Source organism: Cetorhinus maximus, chromosome 16 (assembly GCF_964194155.1).
Source record: "Cetorhinus maximus chromosome 16, sCetMax3.hap1.1, whole genome shotgun sequence".
Classification (NCBI taxonomy): domain Eukaryota; kingdom Metazoa; phylum Chordata; class Chondrichthyes; order Lamniformes; family Cetorhinidae; genus Cetorhinus; species Cetorhinus maximus.
Genome location: NC_135894.1, coordinates 75,121,115 through 75,146,343, shown reverse-complemented (window position 1 = coordinate 75,146,343; position 25,229 = coordinate 75,121,115). Strand labels below are relative to the sequence as shown.

The 25,229-nt window shown below is 40.9% G+C and overlaps 1 protein-coding gene across 10 annotated transcripts in view; it reads right to left on the bottom strand.

Annotated features, from left to right (window-relative positions):
* LOC144691723 (type 2 lactosamine alpha-2,3-sialyltransferase-like) overlaps positions 1 to 25,229 on the bottom strand; it is a 127,758-nt gene that overhangs the window by 33,185 nt on the left and 69,344 nt on the right. For 6 of the 10 annotated variants that reach the window (XM_078560116.1, XM_078560117.1, XM_078560113.1 and 3 more), the window contains 3 exons: positions 15,249 to 15,354; positions 3,862 to 3,933; positions 112 to 221 (listed from right to left, as the gene is read on the bottom strand). In XM_078560116.1, the coding sequence (XP_078416242.1) occupies positions 112 to 221; positions 3,862 to 3,933; positions 15,249 to 15,343 (277 nt within the window). In that variant the 5' untranslated portion in view covers positions 15,344 to 15,354. Of the gene's footprint in view, positions 1 to 111; positions 222 to 1,816; positions 1,936 to 3,861; positions 3,934 to 15,248; positions 15,355 to 25,229 lie in introns of those variants that run through there. The other 4 variants (XM_078560119.1, XM_078560120.1, XM_078560112.1 and 1 more) reach the window with 2 other exon arrangements.

The window sequence follows — 25,229 nt, the reverse complement described above, 5'->3', positions numbered from 1 at the left end:
TCCCAGTTGGAAAGTTAGTTCCATGTTTGAAGCATTGCTTTTGGCCTTTGACTTACCGATAGATCTTTAACAGGGCAATTTATAGTCCCATCTGTCAGAAGATATATGTACCTGAGCCCAGCATGCCAAATGGCAGGATTTCTGGAACTGTCATTGCTTTAGCAGGCCATCTTTTATAGCTGATGTCTGAGTAACACAAGAAAGGGTTCTTGTGTTTGGACCTAGCAAAAGACAAGAGGTGGAAAAAAAGACTTAGTGGGAAGAATCAAACATTAAAATCTTATTATGTTCCATTTATACCCTCATTCAGGCAGAGTGAAAACAAAAAGAAATTACAACGTGCTCAAGATTGAGACACTAACAGAACCCCTCGACTCTCAGTGTGACTTGGGACAAAACCAATAGAGTACACAGACACACAGGACAAATCAGAAGGATTATCAGCAGGTATTGATATCAAAATAAAAATACACATATAAATTAATCAACCTGGAGACAGCATTACAGGTGACTAAATTAAATCGATAGCACCAAATTAGACATTGTTTAGGCCACAGTTGGAATCTTACACATAGTTCTCAGAAACTCCATTATAGGAGGGTACAGTGAAGATTCAGTTAAATGATATGGAAGAAAATCATAATTAAGAAGCAATGCTCAAAAAATTGACTTTTTAACAACCAGGACAGGAAAGGTTATAAGGCTTTCAAAATTAAGAAAGGCTTTGAGAGGACAAATAACAGATTATTTCCATTAGCTGGCAAATTTTACCAAGGGGTATAGATTCAGAATTATCACTGGAAGAATGGAAGGTGATGACCAGGGTAAACTATCCAAACCTGATGACTGAAAAGAGGCAGCGATTTAAAAAGGGAATTGGGGAAGCTTGTGAAAAGAAGAACATTAAAAGGTTACAGGGAAAGTGCTTGGAAATAGGATTGTAGTAGATGCTCCAGCTGATGACCTAGCGTTGGTTTCTTTCTATTTTCTGCATTTTAGCATTGGAAAACAAAGGGAGCACTAGGAAAGGTAGAATAATTAAAGCCCTCCTACGCATCATAAGGGACAAAGATAGGTGCAGACTTTTCTCCATCTGGAAAAATGTTTATCGAAATTGGTGAATTCTCCATGGCTGAGCAATTCATTAAATTGCTGAATGTGGCATTGAGCCATACACACCAGGGAAGTGTTGGGTTGTTTCCTTACATATGCAGCTAGCCAATCTGGGGGAGGATACAATACTCTAAATCTTGAAGAAAATATCAGCAATCAAGAATGGGAAACTGGCTTTGTAGCAATTTTTTGCCAGAAAGTACACGGTCAAGGCAAGCAAGAGTAATGTGATAGTCAAATCCTTGCCCAGGCCCATGTGAAGACTGAGCCCTTGGCAATGTGCCAGAGGGTCTCCACTAATGCCCACAGATCTATAATCACACCATTTGCCAATCCCTCAAAAAAGGAAAACAACAAGAAAAATGGATACCAGCAGCTGAAATGTTATGAAACCAAAACAACTACATTTTTGTCAAAATCCCTTTTCTAACACCACAAGTAACAAGCTGATGCAGACCCAGGACCCAGTGGTCAATTCAACACACAGACCAGATCTTAAAACAAATGAGGTTTAAAAATCACTCATGTGGTATCTTTACTTGCTGTGACGACCAAGACAGTGATAAGTATCATTTTATAGCTTACCTTTATCCCTTTCAGTTCATTCTTCTCCAAACTCCTCTCTTTAACTGAACTAACCCTGCCTTATTCTGACAGATTAAGAGTCATTCTTGGTTAAAGGCAACTAAGGTCAATTTCTTACCCTCTCTAAAACTTCTTCAAGTTGTAGCTCTCTCTTAGGTACAGAACTCTCGACGCCTTATGTCTTGCATATCTTCCCTCGCTCATTCAGATGCATATTTCCTCTTCCCCGCCCCCAGCCCCCACCTGCAAAAATTCAAGGGCTCAAGTGATTCCCATTGTAATGCACAACATTCAGGTGAGGGCATATCTGCATTCCCATGTGTTAACCTGACTCTATGCTCAACATTAGAGACATACAGGTAAAGAGGCAAAAACCAACATGTAACCAGGTCACATCTTTTTCCTTAACTGCCCACATCCAGTTAATGGCAGGGAATGATCTGTTACCAGCCAGAAGGTTCTACTTAATTAATAATATTTTAGTAACTCCAGTACCCATTTGATTACTAAACATACTCCTTCTCGACTATAGCATAATTGCATTCTCAAGTTAGCAACTTCCTACTCTTATATATTACAGGATGCTTGGCCCCTTGAAAAACCTGGAGGTAGTAATAGCCCAACATCCAACGCATACACATGGGGGATAAATTAGCAGGAACAATCTGGAACGATCAGTAATGGATCTCAGCATAAGGCATCCTAGAGGTCCCCAAATGCCTTTTCCCCTCCAGACTCCAGTGGACCATATTTGACTCCTGAGATGTGTCAGGCTGGGGGCTCAACTAGTCCACCCTAGTGACGCACCTCTGACAAACACAAATGGCATTTCCCTAGGTTGGTCAATAAACCTACCTTTCCATTTTATCCAACACCACTTCTAATTTTTGTTGATGGGATCCTCAGTTGCTGCTTTAGATTATAATATTATCTAGATCTGTACTGTCATACTGGTATGAGGCCTCAAAATTCCATCCATTAGTTGTTGAAAAATGGCAGCAGCTCTATGCAGTATAAATGACAGCACTTGGTACTAATATAGGCCTCCAGGTGTTACAAAGCCTGTTTCTTTTGTCAGGACCCATTAATTTTATTGGCCAATATACTTTCGTAAGATTACTGATGGACAGGAAGTTAGCATTTTCCAGGCATTCAATTAGCTCGTCCACTCTAGCCATGAGGTAAGCAATAAACCTAGATACATGACTTAATTTTCTAATATCATTACAGAATCTCCGAGGCAGATTGAGTTTTGGTGCTATTTACTACAGGCTTTGACCATTTACTGAGAGACTCTTCTATTACCCTTAGTTCCATCAACGTCCTAACCTCATGGAAGACCTCCTGTCTCTTTGCCTCAGGGATCTAATACAACTTCAAAGAAACTGCTTCCCCCAGAGCCCAAAATAATATCAGGTTTAGTAATATGCATTTTCTCAGGTCGAGAGATAAGATTATTTTTGTCTCTTTCAGCTATTTATCTAGCCATAACTGTGCCATCAGTTCTTGTTGAACTTCCAAGGTTTCTCAGGTTTTAGTTTCCAAAGAGGCTCCGACTCGGACATAATGGTCTCCTGACCCCTCCATTATTTTAGCAGATTGCAATGATAGATATGGTCCTTCTTTTTTTGTCCAGGCTGGCTGATGGTACTTCATGGTCTCTGCTGTTCTACAATCTCATATGGGTTCTACCATAGAACTACTAGTTTGCTCCCAGCAGGGGAACTAGAAGCAAAATTCTTTTGTCCTGACAAAACCACCACATATTGGCTTGCTTATAGTAGATACTTTGCTTTATTTGGGCCTTTTTCAGGTGTACCTTTACTACAGGAGTGACCGTCTTCATCCTCTCCCTCCTTTCAGAATGTGCTCCACCACATTCCACACAGCACTACTCTGTTCCTCACATTCCTCTCTCAGGCCACAGAGTTGTCTCCCAGAAAGAAGCGTGAAATGAAATGACACCAAGTCCATTCCAATCGATTGATAGATCAATAGGTCCATTTCCTTTCTGAGCACTTCAAAACACTAAGTAACAGTCCACTCCAATTTGAAAAATAACTAAAATAGTTACTCCTTAGGAGGATATTTATATTCCTTAATACATCACTATTTTTAAAAAAAAACAAGTTTTATTTTCTTCAGACAATTTAAATGACTTACATGGTAAGATCATCTTCAGGCTTCTTCACTCCAACAAACTGCAGAAGCAAGCTCATGTTGCTGTAAAAATCACTAGGAAATAAGGTATTGCAATGTCAGTGATTTGACCATATGACGCTCTTTTCCTGCATTATCCATAAAAGCAGCCTGCTTCATTTAAGCTGATATTTTTGCTATTTTCTCAAAGCCATGCATTGGAAGTTCTTTGAGGGCTTCGCTTGTACATACAGAAGCGTGATACAATGCAATGTATAAAGTATTACTATAGTGCTAAAGTGAACTTTATACTCCTTTAAGCGGGTCACAACATCTAATTGCTGTTTAGTAAACTGATCAGCCAGGATTCAATTGCTGTTTGATGACAGAACTTTTCTGATTGGGAAATACTTATGAATTCACGACTCCTATTAAGTCAGGAACACGCAGGCAATCCATTTTGTTTTTACTTGGTTAAAAATTGCTTTACTTCACAGCAAATACATTGGTAGGCAAGATGATGATGACTGGAAATAAATTTAAGATATTCAGAAAAGAAACTACATGGAAGATCAAAACAAACTGAGAACGATGGAAACAGATCATCAGCATCTCTACAGAGATCAGGTGCATGAATGAGCTAGCAATTTGACAAATTGGGGACAAACGTCTCATGCCCAAAGGACAGCAAAAGATCTGATATTGGGTCAGGCTATTTTTCGGCTGTCTCCAATGGCTACCCAAATCTGATGTTTGGCCCCTCATTTACATGGGAAAGTGGCCTAATGCCTGTTGCGGAAACTCGATACCCGAATGGAGTAAAAACTGGAAGTGCTCAATTTGGGATTCTTAAGTGATTGGTGGGTGAGAGCCACTGAAGTGTCCTTTTTTTTGAAAAAGAGACTTATATTAAAACAAGATTTAATTAAAAGGGATCACAGAAAACAAAAGGAAAGCATAAAATTAGCTCTTTACTTTATAAGAACAATGGGCCATCTGAAGACAAGCTTGTCCATGTTGGCTAATGGATGCACAGAGCTAGGGCTGGCTGGTCTCTTTTGAAATGTTCCCAAAGATTTTATCATCTGACATTTCATCAAAGGACACCACTTGTGACGATTATCGACACTGGAGCCTGACATTTTCTCACCTTTTACAAACTCTATTGCATTTACCTTAGTTTAGTGTCTCAAAAGTTTCACACAGCCCCGAAACAATATTTGACCATTTGTTTTAGCAAGTTTAAACACACAATTTATAAATCAAAGTCAGGCAATAGAATAAAGGCAAACAATAGAAATTTTAAGGATAAGCTATGTTTAAATAAAGACTACATATTGGTGATGTTCCTACAGTATAGACCACAATGAGAAACACCAAAACACCAAACAAACTCATAAAAACATTGATAAAACTAAAAGTATCTAAAGTTTCTATACAATTTTATGATGCTTTATAACACACAGCAAGTTATAAAAATAATAAATAAAGCCAAAAACAAACCTTTTCAATTCACTGACTCCCACATCCCACCAGTGAAGCCTAGGGAGATTCAGCTCTCAGAGATTACCACCTAAACTGTTCAACCCCCATAATAAAATACATTCTACAGAAATGCACAACACAGGCCAATATGAACTTGCCCTCCTCCAATTTGTCTTGCTCTCTCTTTCCCTCCATCCCCAGTTTGTTTCTTTCTCTGCCTCCCCAGTTTGTGTTTCCCTCATTTCCCCTTTCCCAGTTTGTCTCTCAATACTCAAACGTCTCTCTAGACTCAAAAGATTTTTGTTGGCCCCAAATCCATCATTGTCACAACTTGCAATGAAGCAGTGCGCTCCAAATAGCTGGGAGGGTATCAGCTTTCAGACAAGCCACGACAGCCGGGGTAGTGTACTTGTGCAAATTGTGCGCACAGGGCCTGTTTTTCCAGCTGCAGTGCTCAAGAGACAAAACACCCATTCTAGTATAATACAGCCCAAAGGTTGGGAAGCCTACATACCACTGACTTCCAGAGAAACTAGCTTTATTATTCAGAAGCCAACATAAAGGGCCAAGGCCGACTGTACAGAGCTAACAACAAATTTGGAAAAAGCACGGCAAAACAATAATCAAGACATGTTAGTTAAGTGACACTAGCCTGAAGATTATAAGAGGCGGGAAATACTGATGGTGACAAGACTGCATTTTGCAGTTCAGAAGGAATGAAAAAGAAAAGATCCACTGAGCACTTTGCATCATGAAAATCAAAGATTCCAATTTTATTTTGGGGATGGAGGTGTTGAAGAGGTAAGAGCTAAAAGGCATGAATGAGATGATGAGTTTTGACTTGTATCCTGTCTGGATGTTTCTTGTCTGGATGTTTAAGAGATAGGCTACAGAAGCTTCCCCCAGGTATTGGAGCAGTATTCAAGTCTTTATAGAGAATTAAGGACTGTTGATGAGAAAATAAGGGTCACGCACAAAAGAGAAAACTAAACTACTTGGAGATAACTTCAACATTGCAGTACATGCAAGAGTCCTATTTGGATGGATCCTGAACCATTACCAGAAGGCCAAGAGGGCTAATCTTAACAATGAGTCTGTTACTATGGCAGCATCACAAAAACCTACTGCCTGATGATTGATGAGGAGCTGCTGTTTGATTGCCTGTCAGGCAACAACATTCAATCTGACTAGTGTTGGAACAAACCATTCCCTTAGGTGCCAGTATCAGAGACTTACACCTCTTATGTTCCTGTTACAGTTTGAGCTTTAGCCAAATATTTGCTCTTCATAGCTAGATGGTAATTTCTCTAAATAGACTGGGTGCTTTATGAGCTGTGCAAAGGCCATTGTGCCCAGGTTTAACAATTAACCCCGCCATAATAAAACGTGGGATGCCCACCATTCTCTACCATTACATATACTATATATGAAAAAAACACACACACAAGCATACACATACAAATTGCAATCATCAAAGCTCAAACAGCACAATATTTAAAAGCAGACTAGAATCAACCCACAAGGGATTTTAAACTAGGCCTTTGTTGCACCATTTAACATACAACATCTTAAAATAAAAACAGGTTTGTCTTTTTCGAGATCAGCAAAATGAACTAGCATGTAGTTATTGTGAAATCAATGTTTTTGCTTGAAGCTAGAGCCAGTACCTACTGCTTGTGATTATATATTGGGATTTCTCTAATGTTCTAACCACTGTGTTTGAAATAAACAGAGCGACAAACAAAAGCAAGATTTTGTCAGCGCCACAGCTTAGAAATCAGGTACTGTACTGTATTAATATTTAGCTTTGTAGCTTCCTCTTTTGTATATTTTTCTCCAGGCTGGGTTTCACATCTTACAACAAATGTTCCTACGGGCATGGCTAATCAGACAGAATGCCATTATCTATGTCACCGCAATGCAGGATTCCCATAGGTTTGAGCTCAGCTAAGTGGAAATTTACCAAATATCTTTTGGAAGTTCAACACATCAACAGACTTACCACGATTTATGTGAGATGTTACTGTAAAGGGTTGTTGTAAAGGGTTAACATCAGAAGTATACATAATGCTGATGTAATAATGATGTCAAATCACACATTTGAGTGATAGAGGTCTGGAAGGAAGATAAGCTCCAACCTCATGCAGGGGTCCCAATATGTACAATAAGTGCAATTATGAGGGCATGAAAGCAGAACTAGCTAAAGTGAACTGGAAAATGAGATTAAGGGATAGGTCAACTGATACGCAGTAGCAGATATTTAACGGGATATTTCGGAATACTCAGAATAGATACATTCCAATGAGAAAGAAAAAAATCCAAGGGGCAGATCCACCTTCTGTGGTTAACCAAAGATAGCATCAAACTTAAACAAAAAACATATAATTGCGCAAGGTTGGATGGCAGGTCAGAAGACTGGACATAATATAAAGAACAGCAAAGAAAGACTAAAAGGCTAATGAGGAGGGGAAAGTTAGAGCACATGAGAAAGCCAGCTAGAAATATAAAAACAGACAGTAAGAGTTTCTATAAATATTTAAATATGAAAATAGTTAGCAAAATGACCGTTGATCCTATAGAAAGTGAGCCTGGGAAATTAATAATGGAAAATAAGGAGATGGCAGATGAATTGAACAGATATTTTGCATCAGTCTTCATTATTGACGATACAAGTAACATCCGAGAAATGGCTGGATATCAGGAATTGGGAGGGAGGAACTCAGGAAAATTACAGTCACCATGGAAGAGGTACTTAGCAAATTGTTAGAGCTGCAGGCTGATAAATCCCCAGGTCTTGATGGGCTTCATCCTAGAGTCTTAAAAGAACTGGCTAGTGTGATAGCTGATGCATTTGTTTTAATTGTTTAATCCTAGATGCAGGGAACGTTCCATTAAGCTGAAAAATAACAAATGTAACTCCTTTTTTCAAAAAGAGAGGGAGACAGAAAACAGGAAAATACAGGCTAGTTAGCTTAACATCTTTCATAGGGAACATGTTAGAAGCTATTATTAAAGATGTTACGGCAGGGCACTCAAAACTTGAAGGCAACAGGCAGAGTCAACATGGTTTTGTGAAAGGGAAATCATGTTTAACCAATTTATTGGAGTTTTTTCAAGGAGTCACATGTGCTGTGGATAAACAGGAACAGGTGGATGTACTGAACTTAGATTTCCAGAAGGCATCTGATAAGGTGCCAAGTCAAAGGTTATTGCAGAAAATAAAAGCTCATGGTGTAGGGGGGGTAACATTTTGGCCTGGTTAGAAGATTGGCTAGCTAACAAGAAAAAGAGAGAATTGGCGAAATGGGTGTTTTTCTGATTGGGGGAATGTAACGAACGGTGTGCCACAGGGATCAGTGCTAGGGATTCAACCTTTTACAATTTATATAAATGACTTGAATGAAAGGACCAAAGGTATGGTTGCTAAACTTGCTGATGACACAAAGCTGGGAAGGAAAATAAGTTGTGAAGAGGACATAAGAAGGCTGTTGTCACAGAACTATAATAAGTTTCATAATGTTATTGTGATTTATTGTAAAGTAGGTTTATGGGTGTGAGTGTAGATGGTTCTGTCCGTGTGCTATAATTAAATTAGACTCAGATAGGCTGCAAGCTTGAAGTTATCAAAATTAGTTAGGGGTAAAAAGCATTTGAAATGCTAATGAGTAAACATGAATGAGGTCTCAGCATGTAGGGTGTGAGGGAAATTTGTATTTTTAGTTAAGTTAAGGAGTTGTTTGGGTTTCAAAGGGATGGTAGGGCGTTTACAACTAATAAGGTAAATAGGGCAAGGTTATTATGTCTATCTTTCCAAAAAGGCACTGGCCATATTGGCAACATGAAAGATTTTTATATTATGGGAGAAGTACATTTCCAAAGACATGTAGAACAATGGAATTTACAGGTTAAAGAGAGAGAAAAACACAAAGAAAGGAAGGTGACACAAAACAGAAAATGCTGGAAAAACTCAGCAGGTCTGACAGCATCTGTGGAGAGAGAAAAACAAAGTTAACGTTGCGAGTCCATATGACCCAGAAGGGGCTTCACTGGAGCTCTGAAGAATGGTCATAGAGACTTGAAACGTTAACTTTGTTTTACTCTCTCCACAGATGCTGTCAGACCTGCTGAGTTTTTGCAGCATTTTCTGTTTTTGTTGCAGGTTTCCAGCATCCGCGGTAATTTGCTTTTAAGAAAGGAAGGTGATGTTGTGGGCCATATGAGAACTAAAAAGAGTGTGTAAAACAGCCTTGGGGAAGCCTCCAGCCTTGATTGCAAAAGTCTGCTGTGTCTATTAACTAAAGTTAGAGAAACGCCTTTGGAATTCCACTGTCAAGTGGGTGCTGTGGTAAATTTGCTAGGTTGCTATTAAAATTTAAAATCTATTTTGGACTGTTGTCTTAAAGGGAGTGTGTAGTTGGGAGTCAGTTAATTAGGAATTTGGGGATTTGTTATCATATTAAGTAACTGTAATTTTATGTCTGTGCTTGAAACCTTTTCTTTTGTTAATCAATGGTTTAATTTAGTTTTTAAAATCTCTAAAGGTGTTAGTGGACTCATTGCTTCTTAATTCAATGCCCAAATCTTCTCATAATAAATACAAATTGTAAAACCTTTGTGATAGCGTAGCTAAGTTTCCCTTGTGGATTTGGTCCAGCTGTCACACATCACCTGCCACGACATAACACAATAAAGTGACATAGATAGGTTAAGTGAGTAGGCAAAGACTTGGCAAATGGAGTATAAGGTGGGAAAATGTGACATTGTTTATTTTGGCAGGAAGAATAAAAAGGAAGCATATTATCTAAATGGTAAGAGATTGCAGAGCTCTGAGATTAAGAGGGACCTGGCTGTCCTACTGCATGAATCACAAAAGGCTAAAATGCAGGTGCCGCAAGTAATTAGGAAATCTAACAATGTTATCATTTATTGCAAGGAGAATTGAATATAAAAGTAGGGAAGTTATGCTTCAGTTGTATAAGACATTGGCGAGACCACACCTGGACTACTGTGTGCAGTATTTGTCTCCTTATTTAAGGAAGGATGTAAATGAGTTAGAAGCAGGTCAGAGAAAGTGTACTAGACTAATACCAGGAACGAGCGGGTTGTCTTATGAAGAAAGATTAGACAGGCTAGGCTTGTATTCACTGGAGTTTAGAAGAGTAAGAGGTGACTTGATTGAAACCGTTAAGATCTTTAGGGATCTTGACAGGGTGGATGTGGAGAGTATGTTTCCTCTTATGAGAGAATCTAGAACTAAGGGTCACTGTTTAAAAATAAGGGGTCATCCATTTAAGACCGAGATGAGGAGAAATTTTCTATCTCAGAGTCTGGAACTCCCTTCCTCAAAAGGCAGTGGAAGCAGAATCTTTGAACATTTTTAAGGCAGAGGTAGATAGATTCTTGATAAAGAAGTGGGTGAAAGGTTATCAGGAGTAGACAGGGGGTTACAATCAGATCAGTCATGTTGTTATTGAATGGCAGAGCAGGCTCGAGGGGCCGAGTGATCTATTCCTACTCCTGATTTATATGTTCATATGTATGCATGTTCATTTAACGATCTATATAGGCTGGCAGAGAACTGCAATTACGGAATCTTAAGGGATGAGTTGATACATGACAGAATCACTGTAGGAGTCCTAGATGAAGCATTATCAGATCCGTTACAGACAGGGGAGGATTTAACACTAGTAAAAGCAGTACAGATTGCAAGGCAAACTAAGCTCAGAAAATAGAATAAGGCGTTTGTTCACAGAGGAGAAGTCTCATGCAGAAGATCAAGTGAGACCATTCACTTTGTAGACCATAAGAGAGAAAGTGTGCCAAAACCTTAATCCGCCAAAAGTGGGAAAAGCGTGCCAATTGCCATCTTGAAATTTATTTGGCGTGGCAGGAACAAGCCGCACAAGTGAGGAGAATGTGCTGCAGGAGGAGCAGAGGGCCACAACTGTGGAAAAAGAGGCCACTTCAAAACTTTTTGTCGCTCAAAAATGCTGACAACCTGTAAGAAGAGGGAGAAAATTTTAAACCAAAGCCTAACAGCACTGTGGGTGGACCCACACCACATGGACTGCAGCAGTTCAAGAAGGCAGCTCACCACCACCTTCTCAAGGGCAACTAAGGATGGGCAATAAATGCTGGCCCAGCCAGTGAAGCCTACATCCTGTGAATGAATGAAAAACAAAACAAACGAGAAGTGGAAGAAACATAAACAAAAGTAACCTTCCTAGGGGACGTAAGTGATACTAAAAGTAAATACCACAGAGTTTAAAATTAGACATAGGAGCAGAGGTTTCTGTTGTATCAGATTAAATCAAATGGCTCAAACAGCTAACACCGCAACCCTCATCTATCAGGGTCCTGGTGGGACTACATTGAAAGTCAAAGGCCAACTTATGGCAAAGTTGAAGTATAAAGATAGAGAAATCTTCAAACCGCTCTATGGTCATTCAAAACCAAGAATGCTCTCTACTCAGCATAAAGGCATGCTTAAAATTGAAGCTAATCTATAAAGTGAATTAAGCTGATGATAAGTATAGCAGTACATTTTGAAATGAATTTCCAAAATTGTTTACAGGGCTAGGCAAGTTCAAGACCAAGTAGCATATCACCTTATGAATTGATGCTAAACCAATTTGCCTCTTAACACCAAGAAAAGTTCCCCCCACCTACTATTGGACAAAGTCAAGGGTGGAATTGAGAAGATGCAACAGTAAGAAAGTTATTTCACCAGTCACCATGCCAACAAAATAATGTTATAGTCCCAAAGCCAAATGGTTCTATAAGAATCTGCATGGATTTAACTCAACTAGATATTTCAGAGGAACATGAGATTCACCTGATGGCCTCAGTGGATAAGAGTCTTGCCGAACTAGCCAAGGGTATTTTGGGCAGTTGCCTCTGGACAAAGAATCCAGACTGCTGACCACATTTATAATGCCATTCGGTTGTTATTGTTTCAATAGATTAACATTCAGAATTGCGTGTCCTCCAGAAATCTTCAAGAGAATTTTAGAAGGCATAGAAGAAGTAATATGCCATATGGATGGCATGCTTATACATAGCTCCATGAGAGAAGAGCATAGCCACAGAGTCAGAGCAGTCTTACAGAGTGCAGGCCTAACATTGAGTGAAAAACGTGAGTTCACCAAACCTATGATCAAGTTTCTAGGTAACTGTTGTAGCGTGGCTGAGTCGCCTGTTTGTAATAGAGTTGATCTACAGACAACTTTCTAAGTGGAAACATTAGGTTTATTTACAATGCTGCCAGCAGCAACTACACGTATGCGTTCAATTCCATCTCTACACTGACTGTGGAGGTAGCCCACGCTGCTAACCCAATGTTTACACAGATCATGTGATCTTACATCACAGGACTATTCTTAAAGGTACAGTCCAACATTTAACAAAATCATAATTACTCCAGTAACATAGTACAAGCCACTGGAATCACAGTTGATCTACGAAAAACAAAAGTAATCAAAGAGTTTCCACAACCCAGAAACATAACTGAGCTTCAAAGATTCCTTGGGATGGTCAACCAAGTCAGCAAGTTCCTATCACATCCAAATCTGAGAATATTGTCTGGAAGGATGGCCCGACCACATTCCACTAATCCAATAATACGGCAGTACTTTGAACAGTCATTGACGACTTACTGGTCTTCAATGAGAGAACGATCATACCAAGAGCACTTCAGTTTGATGTTCTTTAAAGACTTCACCGAGGCAATCTAGGAATAGCATAATGTCATGCGAGAGCACAGCAATCACGCTGGAGGCCAGGCATTACTCAATCGAGAAGGGATTATTTCTAACTGCCTTACTTGTGCCATAAACAGCCAATAACAAAAAGAACCATTATTACCTTCTACTTTTCCATCAAGGTCAAGGGAGCGCCTGGGAATGGACTTATTTGAATTTAGGGGGAAAACCTTCCTTATTGTCAATGATTACTACTCACAGCGGATTGAAGTAAGCAGATTGCATAGTATCACAGCAAAAGCAGTCATCTAATCCCTCAGGAGAATTAATGCAACTCGGTATCTCGGACATCTTAGGGTCCGACAATGGGCCGCAATTTGCTGATGAGTTGTTCCACAATTTTGCAAATGAATATGGCTTCATTCATGTAACCAGTTCACCTCGCTTTCTTCAAGTGAACGGAGAAACTGAGAGAGGGGTACAAACCGTCAAAGATTTATTGAAGAAAAATGAAGACCTTTATCTAGCTCTTTAAAGTTATCGAACCTCACCACTACAATAAGGCTTCTCACAATCAGAGTTACCAATGGGTGGGAGATTGAGAACACAACTTCCATCACTGATACAAAAGCTTAAACCCAATATCACTACGAACAACCCCAAGAGGGTAAATGTGAGGAACAACAGGGAAACAACCAGGCTCAGAACTTTTACTACAGGCGTAGAGCACGTGAGTTGCCAGTTCTGAAGGCTCAGGGACAAGAGTATAGGTCTGAAACCAACAGAGAGAAGGTACAACATCGAAAGAACTCCATATCCAAGATCGTACAGTGTTGAGACCAACCAGGATGTCATAAGAGGAAACCGCAGCACCTTAATATCCTTGGAGAGAAAACGAATAAAAACTTAGGCTTACTACTCAAATCCTGATGAAAAAGATGACCAACTTACTACAAGCTCTACAGTCACCCAGGAAAAAGATCATTCACACGGACAGAAGGAAGAGAATGGAATTTCCTCAACCATAAGACATAGGAGCAGAAATTAGGCCATTCGGCCCATCGAGTCTGTTCCGCCATTCAATCATGGCTGATAAGTTTCTCAACCCCATTCTCCCGCCTTCTCCCCGTAACCTTTGATCCCCATACCAATCAAGAACCTATCTATCTCGGTCTTAAATACACCTCAAAAGGAGATCAGATCAAGATCAGTGGGATTGGTCAAGGCACCTCAGAGACTAACCTGAGAAGTCTGAGACTTTGGGGGGTGGGTAGATGTCGGAGGATGTAAATACAATACGGATAAAGACTTGGGGGAGATATAGAGTAATGAGTTAACATCAGAAGCATACATGATGCTGATGTAATAATGTCAGATCACATGATTAAGAGAGATCTGGAAGGAGGGGTTCCAACCTCGTGTAGAGGTCCCAATATGTACATAGTGGCTGTAAATAAAGAATAATGGTTTTAAGGAACTATAGTCTCAAGTAGCTTACTTTGGGAGAATAGACAAGCCCCAAAGAACCTGGAATTGACCCCCACCACACAACAAAACAGTTACCTCCTCAAAGAAGTCAAGGAGGTCACATCTCAAATGGATGTGAAGCGCCTCACATAATATAACCAAATTACACATTTCTATGCACTCCAATAGTATCAATGATTTCACAGCCCTCTTGGGATGATGAGAGTCATACCTGTAGTCCATCAAAAATGCTAACTAACCCTGCAATGGTCCAAAAAATGTACACATGAACATGGATTAAAAGCACACGATATTTATACTGTTCAACACAAGAATGATCCTTGAGTAACCTGTCAAGTTGAGAGTGGCATCTTTCAGAGGTAGATTTCAGAGGGTTTCTCCCCCACCAATGAAAGGGCCTTACAATTTCCCTAGGGGGGAATTTGCTAACTGCAGCTGTATGGGGGAAAGCTGAAATAAAGAAACATTAAAAAAATTGAATCATCAATCTCTCAGCCCAGTTGTGTTGTGTTTCACTTTGTCATTCACTGAAGCAAAAAAGATAATGGAGAGTTGATTCCACGCTTCACTGCAGCACATGCCAACATGAGATAAGGTTACAGGTGCAGCTCCATATTCAGTACACATATTCAAAATGGTAGCCTGGCATACGCACAGGGAACAGCACTCTACTTTTAATCAAACAGTTAGACATCCAAATATTAAAAACAACAGATGAGCGTTAGAAAAACAACATACCCACTAGATCTTATTTTTTCATACAGTAAGTAATAGGAGAACAATAGGAGAACCATCACCATCAAGAACAGCTTAACGTATCGGCGTTTCTTCATGCTTCCCAGGCCTGAAAGACAAAGGAGAAAAAAATCTTATTCCTCAATAAATCACTTATGCAAATCACAGCCAAAATTCCACTTCAGTCTGATTTCTCTGGCTTTTTTTAAAAAAAGCACCTCTGTATATCTCATTTATTTGCATTTAACAGGCAATTTTTAAAGTTAAAATTGTGGGCAACATACCCCCAACTTCTTGATCTCTGCAATCATCGGCCAAGACTCCCCATCAGCAGTGTAAATTCTACTATTTTTATCCACAACACAGTACCTTGATGTCTCCAGGAAACCAGTTGCCACAAATCATCTGACTATTTGAATGAAAACAATTGCCATTAGCTAGTGGATCAGGCAACTTGGTCTAAATTCACTGCAGAAATACTTTGTTCAGCAGGCCACATCATTGTTCAAATTTCAACGTTGTTAAAGGACATTTGATCCCTTACCCAACACACCTCTCAGTGAGATTTTAAACAGGGCATGTTTATTGAATGGAATTAAGGAGACAAAAAAACTCAATGCATTCACAATATTCTCAGAATCCTCTTATTGCACCCTGCCCCTTACACTACAAACATGATGAATAATCTAGCTTCTTGGAAACTCAGTTCTAGAATGGTGGATCTGAGAAATGTTAGAGATCAAGATTTTTTTTTATTTAAAGGCCAATTATAGGCTAAAGTATGTACCAAATATTGCCCTTAAGAAGAGTTGCACAAATCACTAAGGTGGTGGTGAGCTGCCTTCTCCAACCGCTGCAGTCCATGTGGTGCAGGTACTCCCACAGTGCTATTAGGGAGGGAGTTCCAGGATCTTGACCCAGTGACAGTGAAGGGACGGTGATATATTTCCGAGACAGGATGGTGAGTGACTTGGAGGGGAACTTCCAGGTGGTGGTGTTGCCATCTATCTGCAGCCTTTGTTCTTCTAGGTGGTAGTGGTTTGGAAGGTGCTATTGAAGGAGCCTTGGTGAATTCCTGCAGCGCATCTTGTAGATGGTACATACTGCTGCTACTGTGTATCGGTGGTGGGCAGAGTGAATGCTTGTGGATGTGGTGCCAATCAAGCGAGCTGCTTTGTCCTGGATGGTGTCGAGTTTCTTGAGTGTTGTGAAAGCTGCACTCATCCAGGCAAGTGGGGAGTATTCTATCACACCCCTAACTTGTGTCTTGTAGATGGTGGACAGGCTTTGGGGAGTCAGGATGTGAGTTACTCATTGCACTATTCCTAGCCTCTGACCTGCTCTTGTATTTATATGGCTAGTCACAGTATTTATATGGCTAGTCCAGTTCAGTTTCTGGTCAATGGTAGCACACAGGATGTTGATAGTGGGGGATTCAATGATGGTAATGCCATTGAACATCAAGGGCCGATAGTTGTATTCTCTCTTGTTGGAGATGGACATTGCCTGACACTTATGTGGCGCAAATGTTACTTGCAAATTGTCAGCCCAAGCCTGGATATCGTCCAGGTCTTGCTGCATTTGGACATGGACTGCTTCAGTATCTGAGGAGTCGCGAATGGTGCTGAACATTGTGCAATCATCAGCGAACGTCCCCACTTCTGACCTTATGATGGAAGGAAAGACATTGATGAAGCAGCTGAAGATGGTTGGGCCGAGGACACTAACGAGGAAACTCCTGCAGTGATGTCCTGGAGCCGAGATGACTGACCAACAACCACAACCATCTTCCTTTGTGCTAGGTCTGACTCCAACCAGCGGAGAGTTTTCTCTCTGATTCCCATTGACTCTAGTTTTGCTGGGGCTCCTTGTTGCCACACTTGGTCAAATGCAGTCTTGATGTCAAGGGCAGTCACTCTCACCTCACCTCTGGAGTTCAGCTCTTTGTCCATGTTTGAACCAAGGCTGCATGAGGTCAGGAGCTCAGTGTCCCCAGCTGAACCCAAACTGGCTAGCAGGTTATTGCTAAGCAAGTGTCGTTTGATAGTACTGTTGATGACCCTTTCCATTACTTTACCGATGATCAAGAGTAGACTGATGGGGCGGTAATTGGCCGGGTTGGATCTGTCCTGCTTTTTGTAGACAGGACATACCTGGGCAATTTTCCACATAGCCGGGTAGATGCCAGTGTTGTAGCTGTACTGGAACAGCTTGGCTAGGGACGCGGCAAGTTCTGGAGCACAAGTCTTCAGTACATGCCCAAATATCGTCAGGGGCCATAGCCTTTGCAGTATCCAGTGCCTTCAGCCGTTTCTTGATATCACGGGAAGTGAATCGAATTGGCTGAAGAGTGGCATCTAAGATAGCCTGGAAGACAGGAGAGGTTAAATGACAAAAGGGTGGATGGTGCAAAGCAAAAGGTGATGACAACGGTGAAAGTTAAAAAAAAACACAAAAAGATGAGTCTCAAAGAACTGTAAATGACAACAGCAGCACTGGTACCAGTACCTACCTTCTGACCAAACAAATGCCAGTACTGATGAAAAGTAATCAATCTAAAATATTAACTTTGTTTCTCTCTCCATAGATGCTGTCCGACATGCTGAGTATTTCCAGGATTTCTGTTTTTTTTATTTCCAGCGTCTGCAGTATTTGGCTTTTGTACTCCTCTTAGGAGCAAAATTAATAATACTTGAAAGAAAAATGGAAACTTTAATCGCATGTAGCTTCCTTCAGGCTCAACTGATGCCAGGAGCCTGTGTCTGGATTGAGCTGTCACCAGCTCCGAGTGCCTCCCTGCCCACTGCAAATTCCCCGCTCATGGACAGGTGGCTGAGGCATCATAAAAGACGACAATATACATGGAAAATGTTCAGCAATACAGGAAGATTTCAACTGGACTTTATAATGGTGAGACAGGAATAGTGTTAAGAACCCGAATGCTCAACTGAGCGCCGACACAAGCACAGATCATAATCTTGTGAAAATGGAAAGAGTATTCCAACTGAAGAAGATCCAAAGAGGAGTACGCATAAAAACAGTGGAACTAGCGAGGCTAAAATAAAAATAAACATATGAAGAACTTGTAAATGAAGGAAACAAAGCAAGGTTAGAAAAGACAAGGATACCACCAGCATGAATGGGCAATGGAAACAGATTAAAGAATCTGTTACTCAGTTCTGCGGAAGGGTCATGAGGACTCGAAACGTCAACTCTTTTCTTCTCCACCGATGCTGCCAGACCTGCTGAGTTTTTCCAGGTAATTCTGTTTTTGTTTTGGATTTCCAGCATCGCAGTAGTTTTTTGTTTTTATAGATTAAAGAATCTGACAAGGAAGGAGGGGCAAATAGTGTAGGGTCTTTAAGAGCAAAAAGGATTAATAAACCATGGGTTAAGACTGCAATGTTGCAAAAGGTGGAAGAAAGAAGAAAACTGAAGAATGTCAATACTGAAGGCGGCAAGGCGAAATACAGACATTTGAATAATGAGTTAAGAGAAAAAGAAAAGGTACAAGAACAGTTGTTAAAGAGCAACGTAATGTACTCAAAGTACTGGATTGACTAAGAAGGGTAAACCTTATGTAGGCAAAAGCAAAGGAGTGACATTCAGCATAGAGGACTGAAAACAACTGCAATAAGAGAGTAAGGAAGGTGTTTTCCTCACAAACTCTGATGAAATAAAATAATGAAAGGAGCGTATTGAAGAACTATATGCAAGAAATGAAAAACCTGAAAAGATTGATCTAGAACAAAAACATTATATTGACATCGACTTCATTGGACCAGAAATACTAAAAAGAGTGAGATAATAATTATTAATAAATGAGATAAAAACTGGAAAAGTGGCTGAAATAGATGAAATATCTGCAGACTGGATTAAAAACATGGGAAAGAACTTAACATCAATCTTTACTAAGCTGTGCAAAAACACTGACACAAATCTTCCAATCAGGATAGGAACTCCTGTGCCAGTTAGAAACTGCGCATTTACCTGACTTCCAAAGCTGCAGCCTGGAGGACTCAGCACAGGAAGCGATGCAGGGAGCAGCGAAAAGTATCAATGAAGAAGACATACCGCCTTCTTATGGCATTAGCTGCCATAAGTTTAAATGCCCAGTGTGAATGTGAGAGAATGGGTGAGTGGATAAATGAGTGAGTGGACAGGGAGACAGGTAAGTGGGTAGAGTGGGTAAGATATATGGGCAGGGTGGCAGGTGGGTGAGATGGGTCAGGGGCTAGTCAGCAGGGGCTAGTCAAGTCAGGTCAGTGGGGTAGTCATATCTGGTTGGGGGGGGGTTATTGTGGTCAGGTGGGGTAGTCGGGTGGTGTAGGTAGTCAGATCTGGTTGCGGGGGGGGGGGGGGGATGTAGTCAGGGAGGAGGCTGGGAAATCAGTGTGACTGGTTGGGGGGTCAGTTCTGTAGCTACCAAGCAGCTGGACTAGGATTTTTCTGTCTAACACTTCCTGGGTAGCCATCCTGAAGATATTAATGTACATAATGTTATTGGAAATTATTTTAAATTGGACTTGTAGTAGGGTCTGTGTCAGTGGGTGTGAGTGTGTGTGCACCTTAACTGGATTAAAGCCAGCTAATCTGGGTGCTTTGGTGTGTAGTAGTTTTGAGATGTTAAACAGTAAGGAAGTTAAGGTAAAGAGTACATTTGCATTTTGCTGAATAAACCATTCAAAGACTGGGGGGTGAAATTTTGCATCTAGCTAGGACACACCAAGCAATATGTTTATATTACTAATAAAATTGGTACTATGAAAGGGGTTTTATTGTTAGAAGAGATGGAGCTCAAAGGGCCTGGTGATATAATGAGAATTTACATTCAAAGGGAAGGCTAAGTATATACAGAAGAGAGTTTTGTGTGTGGGTCAGAATGCAAGAATTCAAGTACTTGGGAAGCACATTATCTGCAGACAGAAGCCTACAACTGTGCGAAAGAACCAAATTGAAAGGAACCTCATTTTAAATTCATAAGATAAAATGTGCTTTGCCTGGTGTCTGTTTAAGTCTATGGGTTGTTGTTACCTTGGTGAAGATTTACCTAGGAGTGATTAATTTGGGGATTTGTTTAAAAGTTATTAGGGTAGTAATTTGTAGACATGTGTATGTGTTTAAATTTGTTGTTAAATTAATAAATGTTTAATTGAATTAAAATAAAAAACCTCACGAGGCCTGGTGGTTTTTATTCCTGAATTCAAAGCTGCATCTCAAACATGCCAATTGAAAATAAAGATTATGGCAGTTGTTTAAAGTTTCCCTCTGGGATTTTAAATAACTCGGCCTTTACCAACTGCTGTGTCATAACAGTAGCTATTCAATTAAGTAAATTGGAACTGTATGAAATCTCTGACTCTAACTCAGAGTCAGAGACTTCTGCGGCAGGTCCAGGGAGCAGGGGAATTGCTCGACAGAAATTCAAACCTCCAGGGAAATTCCCACAGAGGCCAGTGCATCGGGATCTCCACAGGTACCAAAGCGCAACTTCGGTATATTTCCAGTCTCCGGAGACCAGAAGATCTGGGCCACTTACCGATCAGGTGAATGGCCTGAGGACTTCATGCAGACAAGAACGATCACTCTAAGGAAGGAGCTAAAGACATGTCGATATTCTGACTTTCGTACAATTAGTCTGATTTCCCATGCATCGAAGGATGCATTGAGAATTGTAACAAACAGTGTGTGTGGGAAGGCACAGGACCACATCGGAAATTACCAGTTTGGATTCCGCAAAGGAAAAGGAATGAGAGAAGCAATTGGAATTACAAGACTAATGAATGAACGCAGTTTGGACAGGAATTTGGATAGGAAGTATATGTTTGTTTTGTGGATTTTGAAAAAGCATTCAATCAAGTTGACTGGATTAAGCTTTGATAGTGCTTTAAGACATAGCAGGAGACTGGAGAGATAGACGACTCATAAGAAATCTTTACATGGGACAAACAGCACCAATAAGAATCACCAATGGAGAATCAGAACCATGTGTAACTGGAAGATGTGTTCAACAAGGATGTTGTTTATCACCAGTTCTTTTTGATGTCTATTCAAAAGCAATGATTAAAGAAGTATTTGAAGATGCAGAATCTGGTATTAAGATTTGGCGGGGAAGAACGATAACATCAGTTAGATATGTAGGTGACAAAGCACTTGTAACAAGCACAGGAGAACAGTTATAAGAACTGGTAGATAGACTAGTAACAGTAGGTGTGAACTTTGGCAAAACCAAAGTAATGCATATCTCATAGTCACCACGAAATATATATTCACATGTTCGAAGAAGGAAGGGAACTAGAACGAGTGCAAGAATTCAAGTACTTGGGAAGCACATTATCTGCAGACAGGAGGTGCAACAAAGAAATAAGAACAAAGATAGCAATGGGAAAGGCCATTATCCTTAACTGGAAAAGATGAATAAACAACTCAAGAAGTAACTTGCAAAGAGCTTGATTCGGAGTGTTGTTTTGTATGGGTGCAAGACTTGGACCTTAGGAAAGATGAGACAAACTTGCTAAATAGCTTCAAAATGTGGGTATGGAGGAGAAAGGAAAGGATCAGCTGGTCAGAAAAAATAACAAATGATGAAGCGCTGAGAGTGAATGAACAAAATAATTTGCTGAACGTAAATAGGGACAAACAGAGAGACTGGGAAGGACACATCTTAAGAGGAACGGACGGATGGACAGAATGATATGGAGGGAGAATTTCATGGAAAAAGAGGAAGAGAATACTAATCAAAAACAGAATTACCTGGAAAAACTCAGCAGATCCGTCGCATCTGTTCTGATGACGCTACCTTCAAAAACAGTTCCTCTGAAATGTCCTCCTTCTTCCTTAACCGAGGTTTTCCACCCATGGTCGTTGACAGGGCCCTCAACCGTGTCCGGCGCATATCCCGCGCATCCGCCCTCACGCCTTCTCCTCCTTCCCAGAAACATGATAGGGTCCCCCTTGTCCTCACTTATCACCCCACCAGCCTCCGCATTCAAAGGATCATCCTCCGCCATTTCCGCCAACTCCAGCATGATGCCACTACCAAACACATCTTCCCTTCACCCCCCCGGCGGCATTCCGTAGGGATCGTTCCCTCCGGGACACCCTGGTCCACTCCTCCATCACCCCCTACTCCTCAACCCCCACCTATGGCACCTCCCCATGCCCACGCAGAAGATGCAACACCTGCCCCTTCACTTCCTCTCTCCTCACCGTCCAAGGGCCCAAACACTCCTTTCAAGTGAAGCAGCATTTCACTTGCATTTCCCCTAACTTAGTCTACTGCATTCGTTGCTCCCAATGTGGTCTCCTCTACATTGGAGAGACCAAACGCAAACTGGGCGACCGCTTTGCAGAACACCTGCGGTCTGTCCGCAAGAAAGACCCAAACCTCCCTGTCGCTTGCCATTTTAACACTCCACCCTGTTCTCTTGCCCACATGTCTGTCCTTGGCTTGCTGCATTGTTCCAGTGAAGCCCAACGCAAACTGGAGGAACAGCACCTCATCTTTCGACTAAGCACTTTACAGCCTTCCGGGCTGAATATTGAATTCAACAACTTTAGATCTTAAACTCCCCCTCCCCCCATCCCCACCCCGTTTCTCCCCCCTCCCTTTTTTTTCAATAATTTATATAGATTCTTCTTTTCCCACCTATTTCCATTATTTTTAAATCTAAAACTAAAACTTGGTTAGTCTTTCCACCCCACCCCCACTAGAGCTGTACCTTGAGATTCCTGCCTTCCATTCTTAATTAGCACTTTTCTTAGATAATATCACCACCTTCAACACCTCTTTGATCCTTTTGTCTGTGACATCTTTTGATTATCTGCTCCTATCACTGCTTGCTTATCCCCACAATCACCACACCCTCAACTTCTCTCTCCCCCCGCCCCCCCACCTTAGACCAGCTTATATTTCACCTTTTTCCTAACTATACTCAGTTCTGCCGAAGGGTCATGAGGACTCGAAACGTTAACTGATTTCTTCTCCACCGATGCTGCCAGACCTGCTGAGTTTTTCCAGGTAATTCTGTTTTTGTTTTGGATTTTCAGCATCCGCAGTAGCTTTTAGCTTTTTGTTTTTATTCATAAGAGAATACTAATGTTGGATAGATTGAAAAAAGTGAAGGAAGTTACTGGCAAATTTTAAAACCGGCACAGGAGGAGCCAAGGACCTGGCCTTCAGGCAGAGCATATATGACGATGATGACGACTCTTTCTTAGCCTTATCGCTTCAAAGGAGAACATCCCCATCTTCTCCAGTCTCTCCGCATAACTGTATTCCTTTTCTCTGGTGCCATTCTAGTAAATTTTTTCTACATCCTCTCCAAGGTCTAAATATCCTTCCTAAAGGGCAATGCCCAGAACTGAACACAATACTCCAGCTGAGGCCAAAGCTTTCTACCTCCCAGTTTCCATTCTGTTGAGTACACGCACAGCCATGGAAACGGATTTCCAGTCCATCAGCATTTGGCAGCAGTTATAAATGGGTGGCTTAAAAAATGAAGCCTAGTTTTACTTCAAAATCGTTTAACTTAACTTATCTCATAATTCAACATTTTTAGCACCACATATTCCACTTTGCTGTGTTATTTGCATTGCTTAATTCACCATCCTCTCAAGTAATGCACTCCAGATCTTAACAGCCCTCTTGTGTGAAAAACTTCTTATTTCCCCAACTCAACTCAAAACTCCTTGCAACATTTAATCATTAAGTCTCCCCTTAACCTTTGCTGTGGTCAGGAAAACAATCCCAACTTCTCCAATCTCTTCATATGGTTGAACTCCCTCATCCCCTGGTTAACTTCCTTTGTGCTTACTAAAATGTGGTGCCTAGAATTGTACACAACAGCTGAAGCCTAACCCTTGGTTTGCAAAGGTTTAGCATGATTTCCTTATTTTTGATTCAATGTCCCTGTTTACAAAGCCTCATATCACCTTTCTTAATCACCTTATAAACTTTCCTGCCACCTTCAAAAAGTTGTGAACAGACACCTCCAGGTCCTTCTACACTTGGACCCTCTTCAAAATAGTCCCCTTTAAATCATATGTCATTCCTCCCACATGCATCACTTCACGCTTATCCATATTAAGTTGAATCTTCCATGTGTTTGACTATTCCATACAATTGATGAGGGGGAGCCAGTGGATGTGGTTTATTTGGACTTTCAGAAGGTTTTCGACAAAGTCCCACATAAGAGATGGCGTGTAAAATTAAAGCACATGGGATTGGGGGTAGTGTGTTGAGATGGATAGAAAACTGGTTGGCAGACAGGAAACAATGAGTAGGAATAAACGGGTCTTTTTCCAAATGGCAGGCAGTGACTAGTGGGGTACCGCAGGGATCGGTGCTGGGACCCCAGTTATTCACAATATATATTAATGATTTAGATGAGGGAATTAAATGTAATATCTCCAAATTTGCAGATGACACAAAGCTGGGTGGGAGGGTGAGCTGTGAGGAGGATGCAGAGATGCTTCAGTGTGATTTGGACAAGCTGACTGAGCGGACAAATGCATGGCAGATGCAGTATAATGTGGTTAAATGCGAGGTTATCCATTTTGGTAGCCAAAACAGGAAGGCAGATTATTATCTGAATGGCTATAAATTGAGAGAGGGGAATGTGCAACGAGGCCTGGGTGTCCGTGTACACCAGTCGCTGAAGGTAAGCATGCAGGTGCAGCAGGTGGTAAAGAAGGCAAATAGTATGTTGGCCTTCATAGCCAGAGGATTTGAGTACAGGAACAGGGATGTCTTGCTACAATTGTAAAGGGCCTTGGTGAGACCACACCTGGAATATTGTGTGTAGTTTTGGTCTCCTTATCTGAGGAAGGATGTACTTGCTATAGAGGGAGTGCAGCGAAGGTTTACCTGACTGATTCCTGGGATGGTGGGACTGACATATGAGGAGAGATTGAGTCAATTAAGATTATATTCGCTGGAGTTCAGAAAAAAGAGGGGGAATCTCATAGAAACCTATAAAATTC